At 44.1% G+C, this 10,262-nt stretch overlaps 1 protein-coding gene across 1 annotated transcript in view; it reads right to left on the reverse strand.

The window, feature by feature from the left end:
- LOC134411013 (fer-1-like protein 4) overlaps positions 1-4,316 on the reverse strand; it is a 71,508-nt gene extending 67,192 nt beyond the window's left edge. The window contains exons 1-2 of the mRNA XM_063144588.1: positions 4,238-4,316; positions 16-71 (exon numbers count right to left, since the gene is read on the reverse strand). Coding sequence (XP_063000658.1) covers positions 16-71; positions 4,238-4,316 — 135 coding nt within the window. The remainder of the gene's footprint in view (positions 1-15; positions 72-4,237) is intronic.
- Between the last annotated feature and the right edge of the window lie 5,946 nt (positions 4,317-10,262).

Below are 10,262 nucleotides of genomic sequence, written 5' to 3' on the forward strand. Positions count from 1 at the left end.
ATAAGTCCTCCTTACCTCTCCAAAGACTGCTTCCTGGCCACAGTGTATCTTCTTTGTCTTCTGAGTAAAACCTTGGAACAAAATACAGAGTTTCTCTGTCATTCTAGACAGTGTGTATACATCTTCTGTCAGGGAATACACATCCTCCAAGAATGCAGTAAACAAAAAGCAAATCTTCCTATTGAAAGAAATCTAGCTCCAAATAGGATTTCAGGAAAGAATGTTTTCAGTGGCCTAGCAAATAACATAACATTAGGAGGAATTCCTAAAACATCCAATCTTATCAAATTAAAGCAGAGATGGGCAACAGGCAGCCTACCATAGCCATTTGGGTGCCCCCTAGTCTCCTCCAGCACTGCCATTGCCACCAAAATTACAGCAATTCTGCTAGGAAACGAGGCTCATGAGAAACATACAGCTTGTTTATCAGCAGAATTGGGTCCCAACAGCTTGCCAAACAGGTCTTTGGCAGGCAGCAGAAACTGAGATTCTGTTCTGAAACAGGGCACACACGCTGCAGGAACACTGGTTCTGCAGAGAAAGTGTTAGAAACTGGGATGGTTCCTTTGCACAACCTGTTTCTCTGCATAATGCTGTTTGGCAGGCTGTTAGAAGCCCAGTTCTGATTGGGAACAAGGGATGTGCTCTCTGCCCACCTTGTTTCCCTGCAAAATTGTGGAGTTTGGCGGCCACCACTTCCACTGACAAGGGAAAAGTACAGTCCATTCAGGGTGGCCAATGCCCCCCTCCCAACCTCTGGTCATTGTCCACCCTGAATTGGAGTAATATGAGACTGATCCTAACTTGACTGAAATTGTGACTCTCTCATATTTTTAAGATGTTGCTTGGCTCTCCTCTTAACATAGTGCTACTAACAAGATGTGTATGGATAGTAGACAGCCAACGGATTTTGCTAAGGCACCATGTATTGAAACACTTTCCTGATGATGCATTGCCTTGGACCTGAGTAACCTTGTAAAGCCGTCATATATGCCTTGATAAAGGAGATTCTACATCCATGCTGCTATGCAGGGAAAACTCATAAGATTAACCGTTCAATAAAGTCAATGGGTTCTAACAACATATTACACCATCACTGTTGTGCAAAATGCGCATCTTCTTATAGAAAGAAATCTAGCTCCAAACAGGACCTCAGGAAAGAATGTTCTCGGAGGCCTAGCAAACAATGAAACTTTAGCCAGTTGCTATCTAAAGAGTCTTTTGGTGATCAATTGTCTGAAGAGACACTCATTGGTGGTTCCTCAGACACAGTCCTGCCATTGTTGTTGTTATTAAATATTACCACAACTACTACTATTAATATTATGCTCTTTCATGAGGGCAGTGTACATGGCCTTTTGCTTTTTATACTCACCCCAACCCTGTGAGGGAGATTGGGCCTGAAAGATGGTTACTCACTGGCCCATGGCCACCTTTTAAGCATTGTGGTTGGGTCCAGCTATTACATCACACTGCAATGTTGGTGTCCTCATTACAGATGACAAAATATTTTAGTTTATTTTTCTAGACACAATACTTGTAAGATAAATTAATAGCTAATAAAGGGAATTTAAGGAGCTTCTCCCAGAAGTGAAAGCAAAACTCCAGTCAGAATTTGATGGTTGGAGCTAGTACTGTAGTACTAGATTCTTGTACACAGATAACTTCCCTGTAACATAGGGGGAATTATCCCTCAGCAGAAACATTGTGGAGAGGAAGCATCTGCTTAGTGTTAAAAGCTGTTGTATGTCACAGATGTTCAAAATTTGGACAACCACAGGAAGAGGTTGGGAATATTGGGAGTTTCTGGGAGTATCAGGAGGAGAGAGACACATTGCTAGGTGAGATATATGACCTTACTATGGTTTTAGACAAAAAACAATTCCTATTCCTGGGTTCTGAGAGAGATTTGACTGGCCCTTGAAAAGGAACAAAGCCTACCATGGAGATGATTGTAATTAAGATGTAAGTTCTACACCAAGCAGGATATAACACTTTGAAAGCAGTTTGAAAATGGTATATGGAATGTGTCATGGGCCCAAACAGTTGTCAATACTGTTATAAACCATTATAAAGCAGTAGTGTAGATCCTGCCCTGATAATTCACCATCTCTTTCTAACAGGGGATGGGAATAAATATCTTATCTAGCAAAGGTTTAATTGCAGCAGAATGCATGAAATGGATGCCAGACTGTTATCAGTCACTGAGTCAACAACTACTGGACTTGAATAAAGACCAAAGAGGAAATGATTGGCTGACAAAAAGCCTATGAGAGAATTTTTGCTTTGAATAGAGAAGTTGAATGTTTCTGAGGTGGAAGCATGGGCCGGAACCATGGGTAAATGTCCTGAGTCATCCTGGAAGCCTAAGCAAACTTAGTGAAAAAGTTACTTCATATATCTATGTTTTTCCTACACAGATGTAATCTCGTAGGAAAAGTAGGGTGTGTTAAGAATTCCCTACGTCTCACTGATATCAGTTAAACTGATTTCCATTTAATTATCGAGATGCAGTATTGGTTTCTACAGCTTTCTACAACTTGCTTTCATTCCAGTGCCAAATGCTCTTGTCATCAAGGGTAAGCATGGTCAGGTATCTGCTGAGGGCCCATGCCTCAGCAGGGTCCCACTGAGAGGAGTCCCATGGAGTTGTTCCTCCTTTTCACTACTACAACCTGCTTGTTCACCTGCCTCTTGCTCTGGTGGTGAGAAGATGGAGCAGTAGAAGCCACTGCCTTCTTGCTCACTAGCTCCATGCCTGTCAAGCAAGCAAGTGGCAGCAAAGAGCGTCATCAGACAGGCGGAAAATTGCATTTCCTTATCGTCCCTCCCCCCCCGCTTCTGTCCCACAATACTTCCTCTTTCTTTACACAGGGAAGAAAGAGGAAGTAGTCAATGACCATGTGGCCCATTCAGTGGGCGTTTTTATCCCTCTGCTTCTTCTGCACACAGCAGCAAATGGTGGGACATTTTGTTACAGCTGAAAAAGTTGGATTTTCCGGGTCTTTTTTTGCAATGGGAAAATGAGCAGAAGGGGTGGGAGGCACGTAGGAGGCAGATAGCATTGTCGAAAGGACTCACAAAAAAATTGTGAGTGCCTGTAACAAACGTGCAATAAAACGCTCATCTGATGATGCTCACAGAGGAAGAAGAGCAATAAGAGCTGGTGACAATGATGGTGAGAAGGTAGATTCACTGAGAGAAGATGTCTTGCCCAAGGGGCCCTCAAAATCCTGTGGCTGGCCATTCAAGTGATTCACACTCCAACCCTATAAGTGTGTGCTCAGAAGTAAATCTGATTGAGTTCTATTGAACTTACTCCCTGGTGAGTGAGTATCCAGGGTGCTTCCAGGTGAGGCTTTTATTGTGCAACCACCCTGCCTTAAACACAGAATTTTACAGAGTGAGTGGGCTGGTCCAGACATCATTGCCTTTCATTTGTTTTCACACCACTTCCATCTTTTTTCTTACCAGAAAATCTCTGTTGTTAGACAGAGTACAGGCAAAATGCTTTTTAACTGATAATGCTTAGAGTTCCCCATCTGGAAGCACCCCCAAGATTCTGGATTCTGCCTCCATATCTTGTCGCTGGTATTGAGTAGCTATAGTTAGAATTAAAAGCAGAGCTAGTGGTTCCCAAGAGGCTGTAAAATGGAAGAGGTGCTTCCATTCTGAGGGGCTGGAGTAGGGAAACAGAGGAGAAAGATTTCTCTTCCTTAAAGATGACCAATTCCCTATTTAGCTAATCACATCCATATGAGGGGAATTATATCTGTTTATATCAGATATGAAAAAAATACATCTGACTATTTCACTGAATGAATGCTTTCTGGGAATCTCTGATGGGTGGCCAGTTTTCACAGCAGTGAAGTAGATATAAAGTGTGTTTGTCGCACGGGATAATATACACACAGATGCATGCAGTCTCCTTAAAGGAAGTGCTGTCTTTGTCGTGTACAAAGCAGCCCTCAGTTTCAGAGGTTTCTTCAAGATTCCAGGACAGAATGAATAGGAAAAGAGTTGAGATAACAGATCTGGTCTTTTTAGGTACAGAAACTGAGAAAGGAAAGGAAGGGATATGGTAGCCCTAGGCATGCATAATCCATGCTATTAACTGTTAGGAAATCATCCGTTAGAATGCTGCATTTTCAAGCATCGTCTTAGCCTAAAGTAAACACAGTCCTAGGCCACCCCCTCCCCCTCCCCCTCCTTTCTCCCACTTCCCCATACTCCGCACCTCGGAAGCTGACTTGCACCTGCCTCTCCCCGGTCCCCGGCAGCTGGGTGACCCTCTTGACGCTCACGCTCAGGGCCATGGTGCTGCCAGGACTTGGCTCAGCGCAGCACTGACCAGGTGTGATGGCTGCTGCCCAGGCAGGGCTCCACCTGTCTCTTCAGTGAGTCAGGCTAGGGACTCACCAAGCAGGTTTGGCTACCCAGACCCCACCCGTAAGTCATACAATAGCCAATAATAACCAGTTTGTAGGATGTGGGCAAGCACCAAACACTCTGCGTCCCCAACTTGCAGAGGAAACAGCAACTATTTCACCCTCCTCGAGAAAAATGTGCTCAGTGTCCCTTGGAGTCCCATTTCTCTTTTCAATCAATCCCATATTCCCTCTATAAGTTCCACCACCCCCATGTCAGGTAAGCAGTGTGCTAACGGCAATATATTCACCACATCCCTAAATTCCTAAACAACCCTAAATACATTTGTTTGGAAGCTGTGCGATTTCTGCTTGAGTACCATAAACAACATTTTCCACAGTCTGCGATCTGAATTTCCCCTCTCTTTTCCACTTTATCTGTTGATAGAATAAGTGGGTGACATGGGATTCAGTTTATGTTTCATTCCAATCATACAATAGTAGAGTTTAAAGGGGCCTATAAGATCATTGAGTCCAACCCCCTGTTCAATGCAGGAATCCACCTTTAAAGCATCCCTGACAGATGTCTGTCCAGCTGCATCTTGAATGCCTCTAGTGTGGAAACGCCCACTGCCTCCCTAGGTAATTGGTTCCTTTGTTATACAAGCAAGATTTTGTTTGCTTCCTTATCCGAGTGACCAGGGGGCCACCTTCATGGCGCCAAATTGAGGCCACTTTGCCACCCAACCCCGTGGTATCACTGCTGTGGGGTGGCAGCAAGCAATCTTGATGGAGGGATGCAGCGCGGGCTTTCCAGTGGCCATTAAGCTTGCCAGGCCTACCCCCTCCCCTTCGCCTGGCTTCTGGCGACCAATCCAAGGTTGCCTTCCATGTGGGAATGCTCCCGGCACAGCGCCAGAGCAAGGAAAGACGGTGGAAGAGCTGTGTTGACCTCACTTCTGCAGGAAAAGCTGGGGAAGGCCCCAACTTCTTTTCCTGTGCAATTTTGCTTCTTTGCCTCATGGTGGCTCTGAATTGGCAGTGGTGTCATACAACCGATGCAGCCCCTATTCAGAGCTACCGTGGGTTAAAAACAATGTTTAGACACATGGTTGAAAGTAAATTCCAGCCCTCATCACCCATACACACTTTTTAAAAGTATTCTGTCATGATTCTATATCAGCCCTTTCTTTCTTTTTTTCTGTTAGTGCTCTATCCACACTAGGCCTATCTAAGAAACAAACTGATGAACAATCAGATCTGGAATTATAAATTGACTTCAGGTAGACTGCATCCAGACAGAGAGGTCCTGGTGCTAATAGTCAGAAGGCATGATGTAGCTATTTCTGTTAAGAGAAGATTGAGGGGGGGACATGATAGCACTCTTCAAATACTTGAAAGGTTGTCACATAGAGGAGGGCCAGGATCTCTTCTCAATCATTCCAGAGTGCAAGACCGGAATAATGGGCTCAAGTTATAAGAAGCCAGATTCTGGCTGGACATCAGGAAAAACTTCCTCACTGTTAGAGCAGTATGACAATGGAACCAATTACCTAGGGAGGTTGTGGGCTCTCCCACACTAGAAGCATTCAAGAGGCAACTGGACAACCATCTGTCAGGAATGCTTTAGGGTAGATTCCTGCACTGATTGGGGGATTGGACTCAATGACCTTATAGGTCCCTTCCAACTCTACTATTCTATGATTCTATGATTCTACAATAAGTAAAAAGATGGAAGAAGTAATAGGAAAACATGGGAGGGCTACAAGTGAAAGATGATGGCAAAGGGATTTCTAGTAAAACGAGGCAGGGTGATGGCACAATAGAAGCCTCGCCTGGAAGCAGCCTTCCCTGACATGTTCTGAACTGAATCCATTTGCTGTGCATGTGTTTTCTTATAATGCACCTGCTGTGAACCTGTGGCTCATTGTGGTGGGGACTTCATGGGTTAATCTGTTACAGGTAAATATGTGAATGGTTGTGCCTTGCAGTGAAGGATTGCTCTTGCTAGCCTCCTGGGATGCTTTCAGACAGAGGGGTCCTAGAGCTACCAATCAAAGTCATCCCTCCCTTGACAGCCTGCTTGGTTTCTATGCTGTGCCCTTCCATGTGGGAATGCTCATGGAACACTCCATACCTCTTTCACTAGCCCACCCACTCGCTGCATCTAATTCCTGATATCCTAGTGGATACCTAGATGGATGGATGGATAGATAGATAGATAGATAGATGATAGATAGATAGATAGATAGATAGATAGATAGATAGATTTCATTACAATCATTGAGCAGCACCTTACATGTCCATGTAGTTATACGCAATGTATATAATACAGAAACTAAAAACAAAACAAAACCTTAACATGACCTGAGTATTAAAGCTCCATCCGACGAGCGTTTTACTGCACGCTTGTTACTGGCCACCCACGCCCATGACGTCGTCTACCTCTCGCGTGTCTTCTGCCCTTTCTGCCCTTCCTTGCGCCGCAACGCCCCCCCCCCAAAAAAAAGTCCGGTTGCTGCTCTCTCCTGCTGGACTGATTGGGCCTCGTTACTTCCTGTTTTCAGGAAGTGGCGTTGGAGTGACGACAGAGAAGTGAAGGGAACCACACATTTCTACCTAGATGTGATGGAGCTTTTATCCTAGAGGAATAGCACTATTTCACTAAAAGTTTGCAGCAAGCTCTAGCAGCTGCACAAAACCTGCCTCTCTTATCTGTAATCTGAGAATCTTGATCAGAAGACCAGAAAGATAATAATCATTTGTTTCATCATAGAATCATGGAGCTAGGAGCACGGAGGTTGTCTAGTCCACCCCCTTGCTCAGTGCAGGCTCTGCAATGCAGCACGCGCCTACAGCATCCCTGACAGAGGGCCTTCCAACCTCTGTTTAAGATATCTCCAGGAAAAGAGAACCCAAGGCTGTCTGCTCCACTGCCAAACAGCTCTCACTGTTAGGAACTTTTTCTTAATGTTTAGCTGAAATCTTCTGGTTCTAGTCCTGCCTTCTGACTATTCATTGCAGTTGGGCCCCTCCTGGTGCAGTGGAGGCTGGTGGCTCCGATTTCAGTGGGGAAGAAGCTATCCAAGGTGCTGAAACTACTTTAAAGATTGGTTGCCAGCAATGGATAGCTCCTTTAATGTTCTGACTGAAACCCAGAGTGGATTCACAGCCCCAATGAAATTGGAGCCACCAGCCTCCACTGTCCTGATGACTTCTTATCCCACTATCTGTCTCTGTCCCTTGAATTTAAGGGTTTCACCAAGACTACCAAAGAAAGTGATTGTGCTGAACTAGGATTGCCCTAGGTAGTTGTTTTTAATTACACATGTAGCTTCAGTACACACTTTGTTGAATACAGGCAGCTATGATTTATTCCTGGCATGGGATGAATACCTAAGGCAATTTTCTTTCACATTCTTATGTTTACACCTTCTCTGGAAGTCTATTAAGAGCAAAGCTCATGGGTGTGAGTGTGTGATTTATAAGAAGGGCGATGCCAGGAGCTCCCACTTCTTACATACATTGAGCAGCAAACAAGGAAGTGAACTAGAACCAAGCCCTTACAAAATTATTATCTAGGTGTAATAATTGCACAGAAGGCTCTCTGACACCATTAAGATTTTAGCAAGTTTTAGGCTGGTCCACTTGGGTGGGTGGGGAGGCATTGGACTCTGTCTTGGAGCAATTTGATCCATATCCCACCACTGCCAAGCGCTCCTTGTGCAGCCTTGGGAAAATCACTCTCAGCTGTAATTCCACATCATCAGTATGGAGCCCTGTAAGTGTAACTTAAGAGTGGAAAATTTAACCTTGGAGGACAGCACAAGATGTTTAAAGACATCCTCAAAGTTAACTTGAAGAAATATAAACCTTTCATTTTGCTTTTAAAAATCTATTTTAAGGTGTTTTGTTCTGTTTTTATTGAATTTTATCTTGTACACCACTCCGAAATTTTGAATGGGAAACGGTATATAAATATTGTAAAAATAAATAAATAAATAAAATGAACATCAAAAGCCAGGAAGATCTGGCCTTGCAAGCACCTCAAATTGGCATTACCAAAGGTGCTATGGATTTTGAAGAAGAGCGAAGACAGGGTGAAAGGGACAAAAGAGCTAAGCATGTAAAGCAAACTTTCATCGCGACTGTCCTCCATCTGGGAACCTGCGTCCTCACTGTGTGAGGCTGTGTGGAGCCAGTCATCTGAGGACCCACCGTTACAGTCTCTAACTCTGGAAGACAATCTTACTCAGACACAAGTGATGACCATCATCAGTCTCCACCTGTATCCAGAAACGACAATGATTTTTGTTCTGGGCGGGGGGGGGGGGGGCTGTAAGAAGCTGAGTAGACTGAGAAAAGCAGAAGTGCTGAGGGTACATAAGATCTTTACTTGGTTAGACAAAAGACTCTTCTAGTTCAACATTGTGTTACCAATGAGATGCCCTATGGAAGTCCAGAGATAAGAACAGCACGCCCCTGCTGTTCACAATGAAGCAACCAGCAATCAGTGGCCTACTGCTTCGAAAAACTGGAGATTCTATTTAACCATCGTAACAGCTGTTGACAGATCTATCCTCCATGAATGTCTATAATCCAGTTTTAAAGACATCTAAGCTAACAGCTATCACTTTTTTGTGGTAGCGAGATAGTCTGCTAGGAATTTTTTCACATTGCTCGACATTGTGATCATTGCATGTTTTTGTTTTAATTCCTCTGATTTCTGAAAACTGAAGGTGACTCCATATGTATCTTTAAGGGAAAGAATGCTACATGGAGAAAGCAGCCAAAAATTAGATTTGGACACAGACTGTGGCTCAATAACTTTCCAATGCTGCGCCAGCAGGCCCCACATGTGCAAGATGAATGGCAATGAGTTTACAAGGGCTTCTGCACATACTAAAGACAAGCAAGGCAAACTAACGGGAAATCAAAGCATTTGTAGGCTACAAATATGCTGTGCAACGACATTCCAGCCACTCCCAAAGTTTGGCTAGAGTCATAAGCAAGGAGGAAGGCATGAGTCAGATCAGAAATGCACAGCACGTCAGAATAATATGAATATTGCCGCAGGCTTTGCTACTTTTGAGAACAGATCTTTGTTGTTTATTTGTTCAGTCGCTTCCGACTCTTCGTGACTTCATGGACCAGCCCACGCCAGAGCTTTCTGTTGGCCGTTGCCACCCCTAGCTCCCCCAAGGTCAAGTCTGTCACCTCCAGAATATCATCCATCCATCTTGCCCTTGGTCGGCCCCTCTTCCTTTTGCCTTCCACTTTCCCTGGCATCAGCCTCTTCTCCAGGGTATCCTGTCTTCTCATTATGTGGCCAAAGTACTTCAGTTTTGCCTTTAATACCATTCCCTCAAGTGAGCAGTCTGGCTTTATTTCCTGGAGTATGGACTGGTTTCATCTTCTTGCAGTCCAAGGCACTCTCAGAATTTTCCTCCAACACCACAGTTCAAAAGCATCTATCTTCCTTCGCTCAGCTTTCCTTATGGTCCAGCTCTCGCAGCCATAGGTTACTACGGGGAATACCACTGCTTTAACTATGCGGACCTTTGTTGTCAGTGTGGTGTCTCTGCTCTTAACTATTTTATCGAGATTTGTCACTGCTCTCCTCCCAAGAACTGAGATCATATTTTGGTGGAGCTTACTTTTAGTTCCACTAGTGGGCAGAGAAGTGCTTGCATTCAGTTCAGCTGAACATCCATTGTGTACGGTTTGTAGCATTGCTAAAATGGAAGAAGCCAGGCCCTTCTTTTCCATTCACCTTCTTGTATATGACTTAAACTAACATACAAGTTTTATCTGAACATGTGTGTGTGTGCTTAACTGAAAGTATTAAGGCTCAACTCAAAAGATTAAAGGTGCTTCCAGACAAGGCTTTTATTG

The sequence above is a fragment of the Elgaria multicarinata genome, chromosome 1 (genome assembly GCF_023053635.1).
Source record: "Elgaria multicarinata webbii isolate HBS135686 ecotype San Diego chromosome 1, rElgMul1.1.pri, whole genome shotgun sequence".
NCBI classification, from domain to species: Eukaryota; Metazoa; Chordata; class Lepidosauria; order Squamata; family Anguidae; genus Elgaria; species Elgaria multicarinata.